The following is a 19,392-nucleotide window of genomic DNA, read 5'->3' as shown; positions in this document are numbered from 1 at the left end:
GCCAGGTGTGGGCAGTGATACCGGGCTTGGGAAATCTCTCTTACCGGCCCAGGGATCCAAAGCGTTCAGTGCAAAACCTGGCCAGCCGCCCGAGTGAGTAGGAGCCATGTGACTCTGGTGAGCTGGAGTGTGCAATTGCCTCCTGCTTCAGAGCTACCTGATCCGAATACTAAGCAGAGCGAGTGCCGGGCTGAGTGTAAGGTACTGAAGACACTGCAGAGAAAGGTGCTTATTCCAGAGGCATTACAAAGCATGGAGATTAAAGACCAGGGAGCCCAAATGGAGCCGCTGCTGCCTACGGTAAGAGACAACCTGCTGTCACGTAGATTAACAGCGTTTGCAGCGAAACCTGTCAGGCAAGTGGTCTGCTAGCCAGGTTCAGCGAGTGTACTTTTGGGGTGGTGGATAGCTTCCACGACATACGGACAGGGGTCTCCTCCCATCTCGGGTGACTGAAATGCATAACGCAAAGCACATGATTTTTTTCCCCCTTCTCAATATGGATGCACTACCATGATGAAATGTCTCATGTTTGCTGCTGTTTGAAGAGAGGGCTAGGTTTAGCAGCAGGGACAGCTGTGTGTCTCTTTCCCTGTCTGTTACTGCCTGTCTCTCTGTTGGGCTATGCAGTCAAGCCCCTGCAAAGAAGCCCCCTTTTTATCATGTTTCTTCTGTGGTAAATTTCCTCCCCATGCCTCATCCCCCTGACAGTGAGGTAAGGGAATCTGCTGCTGTTGCAGCTCTAGAGATTTAGTCTCTGCAGAAACCAGGGGAAAGGAGAACTGAAGGACCATTTGTGTGTGTGTGTGTGTGTGTGTGTGTGTCTGTGTGTGCTGTCAGTTTCTCTCAAAGGGAAATGTTGTCATGGCTCACATACAAAGAAGGTATGTATTTTGGGGGGCAGGCACACAATTCAGTTTTGAATATCTGAAATGTTCCTGAACTGTCATTTAGAAATAGCCTGTTTATCTCTGGGTCATAAGCTGCCTCCCTAGATCTAGGGTGAGTTCTTGGGCGAGTAGTTGATTTGCCTCTCCTCTCCACAATCTCTGACTGGCTCACAGACTTTGTAGTTCTTCAGACACATCCTTTCTCAGCCTAGAGCAGCTGATGTTGCTGTATTCATGGAAAAAAAGAAAACAACAACAACAACATTTTCTTGATGCAAAAGAGATGCCACACGCTAGCTTCCAGCCATCTATCAGCGCTGTCACAGCTCAGGACAGCAGAAATCTCCTCCCTGCACCAAACCAGGCCAAGGGGCTGTTCTCAGCTCTCTGTTACTCAGGTTGGTGACCCACCTTGCAGACTAGAGACTGGCGGCAAGGTGTCCGTTTCTGAGTCCATTGCTAGGCTTTGAACACATCTTTCAATCAAATCATTCCCCAGGGGGTGTGAGCAAATTCTGGGCCACAGTATTTTTAGGGCCTTACCTCTCCTGCCGGGCTCAAAATCTGTAAAAGATTCCAGTTCGCGTCCCGGAATTGGCTGTGGCTACTGAGCATGCCCAGTTCTCCTCAGGACGCCAGTCTTGGGCAGGGAGGGAAGCAGGGAGATGAGAATAATGCAGGAGTCACCACCAAGAATGGAGCCTAAATAAAAGGCAGGGGCAGTGTCAGAGAGGGGGAAAAAAGGAAAGCATGCCACTTAGCTTGCCTGCTTAAAAGTAGAGACATTTCTTTACAGATCAAAGTGGAGTTATTTTACAAAAATGAGACTAAAAGATTTGTCTGTATTCCCAAACTTGAATAGAAACATAAATTAGGATTCTGTGGGTACTCAGAATAAAGAGTGTCAAGAATGTCAGAGTATTATTGTACCCTAGATGAGAGAGAGGAACTACATACACAGGAATTGGGGAATGGAGATTTAAGAAAGATTAAGATATAAGAAAAAACTCATTTTTATGGGGAAGGGGTTTGGAAGTTGTCCTAGAAAAGCAGGCTGAAGTCAGTTTGATGTGGCATATGAATTGCCCCTTGTGGGGAATATTTAAAGGGTTTAGGACCAAATGAGGATTAACTGGAAAGATTTAGAAGATGATGACATTATTGGGCTAGATGGGCAATCAGTTTGTGGCTTAAAAGAGTAGAGAAAATACAGGTTTGGCTGGAAAAGAAGGTCTGCAGTAAGTTGGATGGACATTTTCGAAGAGTCAAAAGTGTGCAATTCATGTGGACAATGGCCAGCACAAAATAATTACATAGTTTAATGGCAAGAGAGAATCATGTTAGCAGTTCATTATAAGGAAAATAAACCTGAGAGGCTAGAAAGGTTGTTGAATTAGTGGCTTATTTTTATACTTGTATAGTATTTTCAACTCCCTCAATTGCTTTTATGGCCTTTTTTTTCCCCCTCAAAAAAATCATGTTGAGTAAAGCAGATTTTATTGTCTTAATTTTAAGTATAAGGAATGGAGGCACAGGGAGTTTGAATAACATGTCTAAGTGATGAAGCCAGAACTACAATATAGGTCTTCTAAAACTAGTTCAGAAAAAAAAGCAGTATTTTTTTAACATTGCATTATTAACCAGGCCTATCATAATCAGATCCTCGGCTGGAGTTTCTATGCTTGGAAGAGAAAGGAAGAAATAGTTTAGGGGTCTTTTTTAGAAAATTAATCAGATGACTTTGCAAGTATTAATGTGAAAGGCGCTATGGCATAATATTTTAAAACAAAGTCTTGTAGGTTCCAGCACTGCTGTTTACATGCTGTATAGTCTTGGGTGGGTGATTAAGCCTTAGTTTCTTCAGCTGAAAAATGGGAAGGAGATGGTACTTATCTCTTGTGTTTTGTGATGAGTAAATAAAATAATCTATGGGAAGTAGCTGGTATTTAGTAAGTTCTCAATAAAGTTAGCTGCTATTTTAATTGTTGATGGAAATACAGGCATTGAGATAAATTCTAAGTTTCAGGCTTTTATGAAAGATGGCTTATCAGTACTATTTGCTAAGAAGGAAAAGTGGGGAAATGGAACACTGGAAAACACTGTACAGTGGAGGTGGAAGGTGGGATTAATTATAGCTATGGAAACTTTGTAGTATGGTTGGAAAGCCATTTAGAAAGGCATTAAAAACCAAGATTAGATATGGGGCAGAAGCAGTCAGAGGTAGGTAAATAGAGGAGTAAGAGAGAAATAAAAATTATAAGAATGGATAAGTATGCCAAGTGAGTGAATGTATTAATCCTGACCTAAGTAGTAGGGTGGAATAGATTCCTTTTAAGCCTCCAATGTTTACCTTAATTTAGTATACCTAAGGTACATCTTAAGAGTTTGTGTGAAGGAGGCGCTGACATGTTCCTTTTTCTCTCAGTCCTTTTTAGGGAGCTTTGGAGATTATTTTCTTTTGCTGGACAAGGCCTCATTGCATCTGTAGGCCCTAATCACTCTAAGGGTTAGGACATTCAATTCTTCTAGGCTCAGAGTACAGCCTGGTAGCACCTAACTGTTCTGTCTGAAGCAATGGAACAAGCAAGGTTCAGAAGATTCGTTCACTTATTAAATGCCTGCTGTTGGCCAAACATGTTCTTGGTGATGGGATTACAGCAATGAATAAGACAGAGAAAAGCCCTGTCCACATGGACCTCACAATCTAGCTAATCTAGAGATAGGGGTCCATTTAACTCTTTGAGAGACTGCTATTTTCTCTTCAGATATTTAATCATTGTTATAAGCTCTTTGAGATGGGTATATATGGAGACTATATGTAATAGTAATGATGGTGACATCCTTACATCCTTTAGAACTCAAATATATTTAATTAAAAAAATTTTTGGCAAAAAAAAAAAAAAAGAACTCAAATAGTCAGAGAGCATGGCCAGAAAAATAATCACACCTCCAATGTGTCATTTCTTTCTAACCTTGGAATGAGTTGTTTCAGAAGTCTAAACTGGGTATAGATAGACTACAGTGCATTGCAAGGTGCTTCAAGTGAACGGAGACATGTGGGGGCCGCTCTCAACCCTCTTCTCTATGTAGAGAGGCTGCCACTCTTCCCTTCTCATATCTCATAGGATACATGACACTTGATCATTTGGCTTTCTGTGAAGATACTACTTTCAATCTGTATAGTAAATAGTAGTTAAGTTTTATTTATTGTTAGATAAATGTAAATTAAAGTTCTAATATATTCTTCCACTTGAAACAGTTTTCTCAGATACTCCTTGGGGGTGTGTTGCTCTTATTTAGGAAAAGGGAATAGCTAGTATATAATGCATCTATTTTGTACAATCATACATGTTTTGGTCAGAGAAGGACTGTAGCAATCAATTGGAGACTAGATTTTAGACTGACTTCTTAATTTACAGATGATGAAACTGAACATCAAAGAGATAAGGACATGTATTTAAGGGCAGGCACTTATACTAGTTAATGGAAAAGCTTGGTCTAGAGTCCCCATCTTGATTCCCAGTTCATCATTCTTTCCACTGTCCTATTCTAGCATAGAGTAAACAGATGAGTACTGAATTAAAATAATGATGGTAATTAGTCTTTGTGAAGTAGTAATAGGTATTGTCTCAGGCTTGTGCTAAGCACAAATATCTCTAGTCTTTATGATAATCCTGAAAGGTTGCTAATATTATCTAGCCTTGACAGATGAGAAACTGATGCTCAGAGGACTGAATAAGTTACCCAGGTTCACATAGCTAATAAATACTGAGCTAGGATTTAAAAATATTGCACCTAACTAAAAAGTGGCTCGATTCTTTTAAATTAAAGCCAATTAGAAAATAAATAGGAATCACATTATAAAGTGGGCTTTCATATCTACCTCTTCAAAAATGAAAGTACTGTGAAACAAGGTGCTATAAAATGTAAGGCATTGTAGGCCACATATTGCATGATTCCATTTATTGAAATGTCCATAATAGGCAAATTCTTGGAGACTAAAGTAGATTAATGGTTGCCGGGGCTTGGGGTGTAGTGGAGAATTAAGAATGACTGCTAACAGCTATGGGGTTTCTTTTTGGAGTGATGGAAATGCTCTGGAAGTAGATAGTGGTGATGGTCGCACAACATTGTGAAAGTACTAAACACCACTGAATTGTACACTGCAAAATGATCAATTTTATGTAAGAAAAAGTAAGTTATTATTTAGCCATTAGCACTAACGGAGAAAGTTGAGGATCTAAACAATGCTTGTATCATTCATATTTATATAAATCAAGGAAAGGGCAAATAAAATACTCATAAAAGTTAAAAATAACTTCACACACACACACAAACACACACCGAGATAGTCTCTTCCACAGAATTTATTCTCTTTGTGATAATAATGCTGAGGTTGGCCAGGGTTTCAGCAAACTATCTGTAGACCCAGAGGTCTTTTGAAAATGTATCTTCAAATCTGAGTTAATAGAGTGTATGGCACATGTTATGTGTAAGAGAGGAAGAGAACTATTTAACTTGGGTCAAGTTGTTATTTCTTCTCTGAATCACCTTTATAAGTTTCTCTTGATACTCTTTAAACTTTAACATAAGGAAAATTAAGCAACTAAGTTTCTAAGAAGCATTAAAGCTTATTTTGTGTTACTAACATTTTTTAAAGTCATTGTTGGTCTAGCCTCATAAAATATTATGTTACTGTATGGTATAGTAAGTCTAACTACAAAGAAAACATCAATGATTAACATTTTTTTAAACCTTTTAAAAAAATTTATTTGTTTTTTATTTTTTGACTGTATTGGGTCTTCCTTGCTGCACGGCAGCTTTCTCTAGTTGCGGCGAGCGGGGGCGACTCTTCTTTGTGGTGCATGGGCTTCTCATTGTGGTGGCTTCTCTTGTTGCGGAGCACAGGCTCTAGGCACGCGAGCTTTAATAATTGCAGCACACGGGCTCAGTAGTTGTGGCTCACAGGCTTAGTTGCTCCAGGCATATGGGATCTTCCCAGACCAGGGAGCGAACCAGTGTCCCCTGCATTGGCAGGCAGATTCTTAACCACTACACCACCAGGGAAGTCCCAAAATTGTGCCATTTTACAATTAGCTGTATAAGGGTTTTGGTTTTGCACATTTTTTCCAACACTTGGTATTTTCTGGTTTTGTTTTGTTTTGTTTTGTTTTTAGTAAATCCATTCTGAGTGTGAAGTATGCTGCTGTGATTTCGATTTGCATTTTCATAGTGACTAATTGTCTTAGTCCATTGGGGTTACTGTTACAAAACACCATAGACTTGGGTGGTTTACTAACAACAGAAATTTATTTGGCACAATTCTGGAGACTGGGAAGTCCAAGACCAAGAATTGGCAGATTTGATACCTGGTGAGAGCCCTTCCTGGTTCATAGATAGCCATCTTTTAGCATGTTCTCACTGTGGAGGTGGGAAGAGAGCTGTCTGGGCCTCTTTCATAAGGGTACTAATCCCAAAGGCCTTATCTTCTAATACCATCACATTGGAGATTAGGTTTCAACATCTGAATTTTTTGGGAACACAAATACCCAGTCTATAGCACTAACTTTTTATGTGCTTATTAGCCATTTGTATCTCTTCTTTGATGAAATGTCTATTAAATCTTTTGCCCATTTAAAAAATTGGTTATCATCTTCTTGACTTGTAAGAGTTTTTTTTAAAAAATATATTTTGGATAAAGGATTCTTGTCAGAAATATGATTTGCAAATGTGTTCTCACTGTCTGGCCTTGTCTTTTAACTTTCTTAATGGTGACCTTTGAAACACAAAAGTTTTATTAATTTTGATGATGTGCAATTTATTAATTTTTTCTTTTACTGATTGTGCTTTTGGTGTTGAATTTAAGAACTCTGCCTAGACCAAGGTCACAAAAGTTTCTTGTATTTTTTTTCTAGAAGTTTTATAGTTTCAGCTCCTACATGTAGATGAATGATCCATTCTGAGTTAATTTTTGTGTATGGTGTGAGATAAGAGTTAAGTCCTCTTTATTGTTTTTGCTTTTTTAAAAAAAATATATAGATATCCAATTGTCCTAGCACCATTTGCTGAAAAGACCACCTTTCTCCGTTGAATTGTCTTGGCAGCTTTGTTGAAATTAAATCGACTATAAAGTTATTTTTTTGGATGCTGAATTCTGTCTGTTCATCTATGTGAATATGCTTACCCTAATACCACACTGTCTGATTATTGAAGCTTTATAGTAAAATTTGAAATCAGGTAGTATAAATCCTTCAACTTTGTTCTTCTTTTTCAAAGTTGTTTTGGCTATTCTAGGTCCTACATTTCCATATAAATTTTAGGGCCCACTTGTTGATTGCTATGAAAAGCCTACAAGGGTCTTAATAGCAACTGATGGCTTTGAATTTATAGATCAATTTGGGGAGAATTACCTTCTTGACAATATTGGGTCTTCCAAACGTATATGTGAACTGTCTCTCCATATATTTAGATCTTTAATTTCTTGTAGTAGTGTTTTCTAGTTTTATTTGTTTTAGTGAGGGCTTCTATGTACTGTATCAAGGATGACACAAAAATTCCTGAGGTGCCATTTGTATAGAAGTTTCTATATTAAGCTTAGGCCCAATTCCAACTCGTTCAGAACTCCAGAGGTTTTCTCAGATGGCAAAAATGGAGTTTAATCTACAGACTCGGTGGGATAGAGTGAGAATGTATAATAGCCAAGGACTCTGTATAGTTTTGATTTAGTGATAAAGTTCTTATATTATCAGTATCATCAAGAATTGCTCATTCATCATGAAAATTATGCTCTAAGGATCTAATAAGCAAGTTTTTAAAGAATTTTCCCATTCCATATTGAATGTGTTAGGTTGCCTGGGTTCCTCCAACGTTTATTTGTACCTCTGCTTCTTCTTGCTTATCCTGCAAAACCAAAATTATTCAGAGAAGGCTATTGCTTCCTAATGACTATTTTCTTCTTTTTGACAGTGAGGGTTTGATATCAGAGATGATGACCTAGTCAAATTCCAGAAAGCAAGTGCCATAAAAAGTAGTTAGATATATAACAACTACTGTAAAACACAGCTCTGCTTACGAAGCACATTTAATTATCATGAGATTCATGCTGCTTCTTTCATAAATACAGTGGGGATTTTCTGTTGATATTTAAGCTGCTCTGGTAATAAGCCTCTTCAAACTCTTTTTGATTTTCTCAGACACAAGAATATAGTTTAAAAATGAAAAAGAAATGCAGACAGCAAGACACAGACCTAATATATAATATGATTTGTGATTTGATTACATACTATCCACTTTATGTTTCATTAACATATAACTTCATAGTATAAAGCCTGTAAAAAAAATCTGATTTTTATGTAATTTTACAGAGCATCTCTAGTAGATGCAAAATTTTGGTATTTTTTTCCCCCCAAACCTTAAAACCTTAAACTCAAAGACCACTTGCATCAGAATCAACAGGAGAACTCATTAAAAACCCAAGTTCTGGGTCTTACTCAAGCTTATAGGCTTAGAATATCAAAGGGGTGGTGCCAATAAACAAACAATTTAAAGAACTCTCTAGGTGATTCTTTTTTTTCTTTTTTTTTTTTTTTTTGCGGTACGCGGGCCTCTCACTGTTGTGGCCTCTCCCGCTGCGGAGCACAGGCTCCGGACACGCAGGCTCAGCGGCCATGGCTCATAGGCCCAGCCGCTCCGCGGCATGCGGGATCTTCCCGGACCGGCGCACAAAGCTGTGTCCCCTGCATCGGCAGGTGGACTCTCAACCACTGTGCCACCAGGGAAGCCCCTAGGTGATTCTTATGATCATGAAAGTTTGAGAATCTTTACCTTAAAAAAATAACAAAATAAAAAATTATGTCTTTGAATTATTTTACTTGTGGGAATGCTAGGAGACCAAATTTTGCAATAAAATAAAGTGACCTTTTTTAAAATAAATCGTAATGGATTAGAAAATTAAGTTCTTACTGCCTGTTTTACTCATTTAGCATTTATTACATATTACATATCACTTTGCAATTTATATATGTATACAAAACTATTTTTACTTATATTTAAATACACACATATATAACTTGTTTCCTCAATTAGAGTGCTAGATTCTTAAAAGTAGAGTCTACTTCAGACAATTTTGTGCTGCTCTCACAGAGTCAAGGGCATGGAAAGTCCTTTTTATACATATCATGGGTTATTAGGCAGCAACACTAGTAGACACCAGTTGTCAAGAACTGAAACTCTGAAGTCATACAGTTCTAACTGTTCTAATTAGTGGGTATGCCAACTTTGGCAAGTTGCCTAGCGGTTCAAAGCCTCACTTTTCTTATCTATAAAATAGGGATGATAACAATAATAGCATCTACCTCATGGGTTTGTGAGAATCAGTGAATTCTGTACATATTACCTACATAATTATGAACCCATGCATTTATATATATGTTATACTTTTAGGAGTAATGACAAAAATAATAGCAATTATTGTTATTATTGGCTTAATATTTTTCCTTTTGATTGAAAATAATTACATCAAAGATTTTTATACCTAATATGCATAATTCATTCGATCATTGACTCAATAATGCTTATTCAATAACTTTATTCATCTGACAGTAATAAGATGAATAATAATATAATCTGGTAAGTATATTTTTCCTAATTATAAAATTAATACTTATTTTTTAGGGTAGCTTAGAAAGCATAGAAAAATAAATATAAAAGAAAACATTCATTTTGCTATTTTTTAGCTCTTTATTTTGAGATAATTTTGTACCTAAAGAATAATTGCAAAAACAGTACGAAGAGTTCCTGTATACCTTTTGTCCACCTTGCCATGTTAATATCTTACATAACTATAGTTAGTAATTAAATCCAGGAAATTAACATTGATACAATTCTATTAACTAAACCAAATATCTTTTAGGGTATCACTGGTTTTTCCACTAATGTCCTTTTTCTGTTTCAGGATCCCATTTTGTGTTCAGATATCATGTCTCTTTAATCATCTCCAATTTGTGAGTTACTCAATGTTCCCTTATCTTTCATAACTTTGACACTCTTGAGGTGTACAGTCAGTTTTTTTGTAGATTATCTCTCAATTTGTGCTTGTCTGAAGTTCTCCTAATTAGATTGAGGTTATGCATTTTTTTTTGTCAAGAATATGACCAAAATGAAATGAACCCTTCTCAGTGCATCATATCAGGGGATAGATGATATCTTATTTCCGGGGGTATTAACCTTGATTACAGTTGGATTTTCCACTGTAAAGTTAAAAAGTTTCCCTTCGTAATGATATCTTAGGGGAGATACTTTGAGACTATGCAAATATCTTGTTTCTCTTCAAACTTTTGCCTACTAATTTTAGCATTCATCAGTGAATATTTCCTGCTTATTACCTATTTATTACTGTGGTATTTGCTTAATAGTGACTTGTTATTTCTCTCATTCTTTTTGCATTTAGAAATTAGAATTTTTTCCTATAGGGAAGAGCTGTCACTTCTCCATTTATTTATTTATTCAATTGCTTATTTCATATGAACTCAAAGATATTTATTTTATTTTATGGGCCATAACACAATACTCTCAGAATTCACTTTGTTGCTCAAATGGTTTCATCTTTGGGCATTAGGAACTCCTTTCAACTGGCTCTCATCATTTCAATATGCTCCCATTCTTTATTTGAGCACTTTCTTAGTATCTGGGGCCATAATATTTTCCAGGGTCATCTTGTATTTACCCTGCCTCAGCCCTGGAATCAGCTATTTCTTTAAGGAGCTACTAGGCTAAGTTTTGAGGCTATTTATAAATATTGCTAAATTTTTTTTCCAGAAAGATTGTATAACCAGTTTTCACTTTCACTTGAAGTTTCACTAGCGTTTTAAAAACGGTGACAATTCGCCTGGTAAACATTTTACCAACACTTTCTTCTGTGTTCCATTTCTAACTTTGTTTACCATTAGGTAGTGTTTTTCTGTGAAGTAGGTTTCTTTTAAAAATCACAGTTCAGAAGAAACATTGAACTATTTGAAAAATTCCTCAGTTTAGTTCACCTTGCTTAAGGTATTACTGAAATGCTGCATAAGACAATTACTAACATCTCTTTTATACGTGGTTCCCTTGTACAGGGAAGGTATGAGCCTCAAGCCCGTTATTACAGATCAGTACTAGATACCATTTTGGCCATGAGAATTTTCAGTCTTCTTTGAATGAATGAAATGGTTCGTCTACTTCCTCAAAAGCCACAGACATTATTTAAAAAAATTTTTTTTTAAAGAATGAAGTTAAGATCAGTCCAGGGACTTCCCCGGCGGTCCAGTGGTTAAGACTCTGCCTTCCAATGCAGGAGGCGTGGGTTCAATCCCTGGTTGGGGAACTAAGATCCCACATGCCATGGGGTGCGGCCAGAAACATAAAAAAAAAAAAAAAGATCAGTCCAATTAATAAGGTGTCACAGTGTCTTATCCTTTTCCTCGGCCTTACTATTAGTCTATGATAGACTAGATATACACACTCAGATTTTATTAGTTGTATTAAGATGATTCTTATGTACAGTACTTTCAATTTTTTCAGTCCTTAAGATGAGACTATCATTCTTATTTGAGCCATTTAGAACCTTTCATGTCATCAAAACCGTGTTGAAGAAGTACTTGAAGATCCTGATAGATGGCAAACTTGACAGAAGTAAAATTTCTAGACCTTCCTATATATTGTTACTTAAATAAAACATGATTTGGACCCTGTGCATAATTCTCTGATTTAATAATTCTTTTTATCTTTATGTGGTTTGAAAAAAAATTAGTTTTTAAAAACTGGGATTAGGATTAATCTATTTTAAATCAAGTAATTTAGTGACAGATATACAACAGTCATTGTTTTATATTTGTCTTGACATTGTGAGTAAGAAAGTACTTTCTATTTAGGTCTTTCTTTAACATAAATTTCCATTATAAATGGTTATCATAAAAGCTAAATAATAACAATTCCTGAATATCAGTTCTCTTAGCCTGATATTAGAAGCTGTTTAGATACCAGTGCCAGTCTAATAAAAGAAGTTGGAATCTCCAGTACAGACCATTTCTGTAATGTAAGGTAACAAAATATTTTTCCAAATCTTTATAAGGACAAAAATGCAGAAATGGTGAACTTAGTATTGACTTTGTCCATTCAAAAATCAGTGATGCTTTCTCGTAATTCAGGGAATTCTAACCATAGTATATTCACTTAAAACATATTGAGTCAGCCTTGAACCCAGCTTTAAAAAGATCAGCCTTTCACAAACTTGATTTTAGTAGCTTATAATTTCACTTGTTCCCTTTTATGATTTAAAAATGTTATTTCACTTGCTTTCACATCCTAAACTTCACTATCTCTCTTAGCTATATAATTCAGTACTCCTAGTCTTTCTCATCTAAACAGATTTCTCCCATTTTTGTAGATGGTTGCATGGTCTGGCATAGGACAAAATGGGCTTATGCCTTTGATTCCCTAGAATAGTGATATATCTTGATTCAAAGTATCTAGTTAGCTCAATAGTTCTCTTGATTTCAAATAGACCAAATATTTTCGAATGAATTCTACTACCTAATTTAATGGTTGCATTGAAGCTTTTGACATTAGAATCAGTTTTTCTTGGAAAAATATACTTTCCTGATGTTTTTCTTGGTTCAGAAGATATCTTGAAGAGGGAATTGAAAGCTTTCAAAAGTTTATTGAATCTCAGATTCTTCCATAAAATAATAATTTGATGATGATGTTTCAATAATTTATAGATGCATGTTTATATTTATCTTAAAAGTACCTGCATAGGGCTTCCCTGGTGGCGCAGTGGTTGAGAGTTCGCCTGCCGATGCAGGGGACACGGGTTCGTGCCCCGGTCCGGGAAGATCCCACATGCCGCGGAGCGGCTGGGCCCGTGAGCCATGGCCGATGAGCCTGTGCGTCCGGAGCACAACGGGAGAGGCCACAACAGTGAGAGGCCCGCGTACAGCAAAAAAAAAAAAGAAAAAAGAAAAAAAAAAAGTACCTGCATATATAGAAAGCAAGAAGCAAGAGCACTTGACAAAATGTAATTGAACTTTAATACAAGCGTTAATATATAAATAGTTCATATTGTTTAATCTGAAATTTCAATCAATTAATTTAAATTAATTACATTTATAGTAGCCCTTATATTGGGTAAGAATGGAGGGGGTAAAGAAGTAGCTTTACTGTCTTTTAAGAAATGCAGCAAGGATTCTACTTCCTCAGGGAGGTATCATGAAATGTTCCAATCATGGGCTTAAGAAATATTTTGCACTGCTTTGATCATGATGTCTTTGTGCAGGTGATCTATGATAAAGGGAGAATAAGATCAGACAAATAAATAAGGCTCAAAGATAATTAAAATGATCTTTTTAAGTCAATAGTTTCAGTGTTCTGTGTTCTTTTATGAGATGGTCAGTCAGGTGCGGCCACAAGAAGAAACAGAGTAGAGGCTGAGGAAAATAAAATTTTCCATCCTTATCCAGTATTTTTCAAAGAAAAACAAACACACAAACTGAAAAAAACAAAGACAAAAACAACACTTGTTAAAACATTTTGAGGACTTTCTGGACTACAATTTGGAATGACCATAAGGTTAGATTAAAATTAAGTATGGATGGATCTTAATCCATCTAACGCTTCACAATAAGTGATTAGGCATGAGAGAGTAGAGACCATTTGATTTTCAGAGGTAATAATTTAATAATCAGGAGCAATCGAGGAGGACATTATGCTAAGTGAAATAAACCAGACGCAGAAAGACAAATACTGCATGATCTCACTTATATGTGGAATCTGAAATAGTCACATAGAAGCAGAGGATAGGAGAGTGATTACCAGGGTTTGGGGAGAAAGGGAAATGGGGAGGTGTTGGTCAAAGGGTACAGAATTTCAGTTATGGAGAATAAATACTTTCTGGAGATCTACTGTAAAAAAAAAGTGAACAGAATATATAAACATAATAAGGTGGGAGCACTTTTATACAAATTTTGTCAATATTGAACAAAAGATATGATGATTGAAACTATATGTCAATTGATCAAGTACTGATAAATATATCAAGCCAAATTATGTATGTGTCTGGAACAATATGATTACAAGTGACACAACAAAATAATGAGATAAAGAAAGATTATTAAATAAATGATGCTAGGACACTTCACTATTTTGGAAATTAAGTTCAGATTCTTATTTTTACTTACTTCTGACTAAATTCCAGATTAAACATTGTAGAAATAGGTGTGTTGATCTGTGTATCTCTTTGGGCTATCAAGCTGTTTAAACATTAAAGAAACAGAAGATATATACATATCTATATCGTGTCTGTCTATTGAAGCAATTGAGAATTGGAAGGGACTTTTATCTCTAAAAATAGAGTTTTGTTCTATGTTTTATGGTCAGTCAGTTGTGAAAGAGATATAGGAGAGGCTTAGGAAAACCATGTATATTATACTCACAGGCCGTAGAGAGGGACTTGCTGCATGTTATCCAGGGTCAAGGGGAAGCACCAGGTTTTAGTCAAGTGGCAGAAGACAAGAGCAAGGAAAAAGTTGAGGCCAGAGCCTTTATTGGGGTTTCTGCAGGAAAGGCAAGTCAGGGTAAGCAGTTTAGAACTGTCCAGTTTGAATACTTCTGGCAGGCTTTGGCTATAGGGGTGGTCTCTAGTTGTCTGGTTACCTGTCCCTAGGATGATATAGGACAAGAGAAATATTGGCTTGGCTGTGTGAGTTAGATAAGGAGGAAGTTGAGGGTATAGACTTGGGATTGGTTGGTTGCATACGAAAGTCATGTTTCATATGTTCTTAAGTTCTTAATTTTCTTTAGAATTTAGCTAGCCCTGGAAGGAGCAGTCTTTCCCTGGGTCTGTAAGGTACAAACAATACAGAAACTAAAGTTACCATAATTGGTTCTGTGATGAATGGATGTCAAATAGATAAATGCAGAATCTAAGAAAACACAGAACAAATGGATATCCTGTATTAATCTATAAATTCTCTTTAAAAATAAAATTAAAAAAGTACCTGTCAGGCCAGGTGTGACCAACCCACTTTATCTACTGATACATCCATTTGTGGGAAGGATTTTGGGAATTCCCCCAATAAGTTTTTCTCTCTTGGTTTTATATGCTCCAATGAAACTATGGACTTTGATGGAAATTTTAGTAAAAATTGCAGATATATCAGTAATATTTTTTTATATTACATAATCTCGTGATATTTGCCCATAGCTAATGTACGTGTGTGTATATGTATGTATGCATACGTATATATAACATCAACAAAGAGAAATATATAGGAAAGACAACGTATAATTCTCATTAGCCTCACACTGATTTTTCTCCCTACCCTTTCACAAGTGGATTAGTGATTATTTAATGTTGATCTGACTTTCTAATTACATATTCCTTTCTGATAAGCCATTACAGTGGTTTTATATTACGTGAGTAAAGATACAGGAGTTCACCTTTGATTATTTTGGATAAAGCCTGCATAAGAAAACACATTGTATTGTTTGGACTTTGATATATTTTCAAGAAGCTAAGATTTTTTTACAAAATGTAATACTCCCAAAGAATTTAGTGTTGGCTGAACATTCAAAATGAAAACCAAGTAAAGGAATTTTACGTAAGTCTGAGGGCCAGTTAAAATAAAGATCAATGAACATTTGTCAAATGCTGAGAATGTGTTTGGAAACTTTTTGAATCTTGTTCATTTTTGTTCACCTGAATTATATACAAAAATCCATTTAATATTAATAAGCATTTACCTATGGATGAGGGAAAGAGACTAAGGAAAAGATTCATTACAGACAACTCTGCTGCACGTGACTGTTCTATGAATTAAATCAAGCTTTTAAAAAAGTTTGACAGAAGCTTACATTACCACTGAATGTAATAGTTAACTAACTACATACAAAATTTAGTAATTGCCCAAAGTTTTCTTTGACAGTTTTAGCTTCTAGTGCTAGTGACAGGTTTTTTTTTTGAAAGTCCGTGGTATTCTGTGATCTATTTATAATGAAGCTAAACAGATAAATTGATTAAATTTCCATAAGAAACAGGTTCAGAATCAGGGTGGCAATGCATAAAAGTAAAATATGGTTATGGCTCATAATTAAAATGACTCTCTGTTTAGACCCCTTGGCTTAAGCCCATTGAAGACTAGCTACACTTATTTTTGATAGTCTTCAATTTGAGCAGTTAAAATTTGTTTAAAAAATTCCTTTAAACCAAATTGACTCTTAGGATGCAAAAATTTCTCTACAACTCGTTTTTGCTAGCTTAAATTTGGCATCACAAATATATGGGAACTATTTTGATGCCATGAAGCAAAAAACATCAGACTAAATTAATAATTTTCATAATGTAATTCCAGATAGTGTGGAAGTCTTTATAGCTACACATTAGAGCTCAGATTCATTCTTGTACAGACCACTAACTGATTTGGAATTTCTATGTGGGAATCAAAAGAGATTGAGGACATGTTTCCAGATGTCTAAATAAGTAAATATATATTTTGTAATCAGCACTGCTGATAATGCTCTAAAATTTTAACCAGGATTTCTCCCTTGTAAATTAAATTAGTTGTGTCAAAATTGGACATAACCTATGCCACAGACATTTTTATCCTTGATATATTGACAAAAGCTTATGGAAAGCCTAGCTACCATGATATAAAAACATTTCACATTTGTTGAAATCCTTCCTTTTGTCTAGTTTTTATATGTATTATTTCTGGAATTTTCATTATCTTTGGTAAGCAGAATTTTATGACAGCATAATTTCTAACTTTTTCCTCATTTATTCATAATTCTAAAATAGGTACTATTCTTATAGGGTTGCATATCTTTTATGCTCAAAAATTTTAGAACAGACTTTTAAAAATTCATTCTTTTTCTGTAACAATTATACAGAATCTTATTAGTTGAAGACTATTAACAAAATCTACTGTGGTTGTTCTCTCATTTGGAGAAATCAAATTACCCTGATTTAACTGGTTCCTTAAATGTCCTTGTAACCAAGTAGTAAGCAATATTTACATGACTATCATGTTTAATAGTGTTGTAATTCTTCAAACAATTGAACAAAATAATTTCAGGTATTTTAACATCTGTCAGGGCGATTGTCAAGGAACATACTTATTTTCATGTCCAAATTAGAGGTGATTAAACCATGAAGAATTTGAAATATTAATTGATAATCAAGAAGATATGTCCAAATCAACATACAAGTCTTATTTTTATGTACATGATTGTAAAGTAAATTTTTGATGTTGTGTTTGATCAATATTTTAGAGCATTTAACACAAAGTAATTTGTATTTTTCAACTAGTATAGACATCCACCAAAATTTGAAATTAATTTCAAAACCAACTTAGAGTAAATGTATAAATTATTTTGTCTAAGAAAAATCCTCTTGGAATATATCTAAGCACAACATAACTATGGGAGTGATTAGTTATATAATATGTTCCTATTAGAGAAAAAAGGAAACCTACGTTGATTGAGCTAAAATGAAAGTATTAGTATGACATTATTGAAATTTATAATAATTCTCTTGAAAACTTGTTCTTTTTCTAGATTCAGTTTCTTTAAAATTAGAATATAGGTAATTTCTCTTTCTGGATTTTATACATTACAAAACTTCTTTCCATTATCCAGGTGGCATATAGAGCAAACAGTTTGGGTTAGAGAGGTAGGTCTAGTGTCATGGGCCAGTTCTTCACTAAGAGCACTTGTGGCAGAGGGATGATACCAATCCAATCAAAGAGCATGATGACGGGTTTTTAAAAGCTCTCCAAAAGTTCTTGTGCTAGTATAGCATCTATGCATTTTTCAAAATATTATTGTATCTATAATCTCATTTCTCTCTCCTCCCCACAATCTCTATGAGGTTAGTAGAGCAGGTAGCATTATTTTCCAGAAAATATAATCAAATTCAATCTCAGGTGGGCATTTGACCATCATGCAATAAGTTAGTGGCAAAAGCAGGACTAGAATTCAGATGGCTTAAATCTTAACTTGGTCAATTTTCTGTTACTCTGTGAAATGGCAGAATTCCCTTATAATTTCCTCAGGTGAAGCTGCAAGTTTATTTTCCAAAACAGTTTTCTTCTGTAGTACCTCACTCACTAATTCACTAATTCATTCAGATATTTATTGAAGACATATGGTGTGTACCATTGAATGGTAAGGACTTGGCTCAGCTGATTTCAGTTTTCCATTAAGCTTGGTACTTCCTTGGTAAGAACTTTGAAGGGATGATTGTGATATTTATTGGAGTACTGTTATTGCTGAGACTCTAATAATTGATAAGTAGGACTAAAATGTTCTTAAAAACAAGAAATTCCTAAAGCTTCAAAAATTAATGTAATTTCCTTTAAAAAATATAGAGGCTAAGATTTCAGTTGATCACCACCCTGAATGCTTGTCCCCCTCCATTCTTCACAGAATTAACCTCTGTTTTCAGTTTGGTGAGTATGCTTCCAGACATGGCATGTACCCATAGATAATATATGACATTGTGAGTGTTTCTAAAAATGGCATCATACTCTTGCTTTGTAAACTGCTTTTTTAAAATTTAAGCAGTATGTTTTGGAAATCTATACATGTTAGATAATTGATCTACTACATTGTTTATCTGTTGCATATTTCATAGTCTAGGTAACCATATCCTATTATGGGCATACAGGTTGTTTTCAATTTATCTTCCCTTTATAAACAATGCCACAGTAAAATCTTTATATATGTACTCTAGAGTACATGTACTCTAGAGTAGATATGGAGATGCCTGATAGCATTAAAATTTTTAACAGATGCTGAGAAAATTACCCTCCAAATTGGCTGATCCAATTCTTAGGTAGACTTTGAAATTTTTTTGTTAACCCATGCCTTCTCCCAAATGCGATATTGTATAAAAAGTTGTTTTTTGCTAAGCTAATGGATGAAAAACAATTTGTGATAAAGTAAAATATTTTCATTTCCTTAGAATATTTTTATCCAGCCTATGAGATTTTTTGTTAACCCTCACCTTCTTTCAAACATGATATTATAAAAAAATTATTTTGCCAATCTAATGGATAAAAAACAATACCTGATTATTTAAAAAATATTTCCTTTGAATATATTCTCAAGTTTATTGTCCATTTCTTCTTCTATGAATTACCTATTCATATTGTTTGTCCACTTAAAAAAAGACTATCTTCTGTCACTGTTTGCAGATGACATGATACTATACATAGAGAATCCTAAAGATGCTACCAGAAAACTACTAGAGCTAATCAATGAATTTGGTAAAGCAGCAGGATACAAAATTAATGCACAGAAATCTCTTCCATTACTATACACTAATGATGAAAAATCTGAAAGAGAAATTAAGGAAACAATTCCATTTACCATTGCAACAAAAAGAATGAAATACCTAGGAAGAAACCGACCTAAGGAGACAAAAGATCTGTATGCAGAAAACTATAAGACACTGATGAAACAAATTAAA

At 35.1% G+C, this 19,392-nt stretch overlaps 1 protein-coding gene across 6 annotated transcripts in view; it reads left to right on the top strand.

The window, feature by feature from the left end:
- Positions 1–252: 252 nt before the first annotated feature.
- SLC4A10 (solute carrier family 4 member 10) overlaps positions 253–19,392 on the top strand; it is a gene marked incomplete at both ends in the record, with an annotated part of 310,037 nt that continues 290,897 nt past the window's right edge. For 5 of the 6 annotated variants that reach the window (XM_082658203.1, XM_082658200.1, XM_082658202.1 and 2 more), the window contains one exon: positions 253–300. In XM_082658203.1, coding sequence (XP_082514329.1) covers positions 253–300 — 48 coding nt within the window. Of the gene's footprint in view, positions 301–1,173; positions 1,293–19,392 lie in introns of those variants that run through there. The other variant, XM_082658196.1, reaches the window with a different exon arrangement.

The sequence above is a fragment of the Grampus griseus genome (genome assembly GCF_964374135.1).
Source record: "Grampus griseus genome assembly, chromosome: 7".
Lineage (NCBI taxonomy): Eukaryota > Metazoa > Chordata > Mammalia > Artiodactyla > Delphinidae > Grampus > Grampus griseus.
The sequence above is the reverse complement of the archived record's forward strand: the minus strand, read 5'-3'. Positions and strand labels throughout refer to the sequence as shown.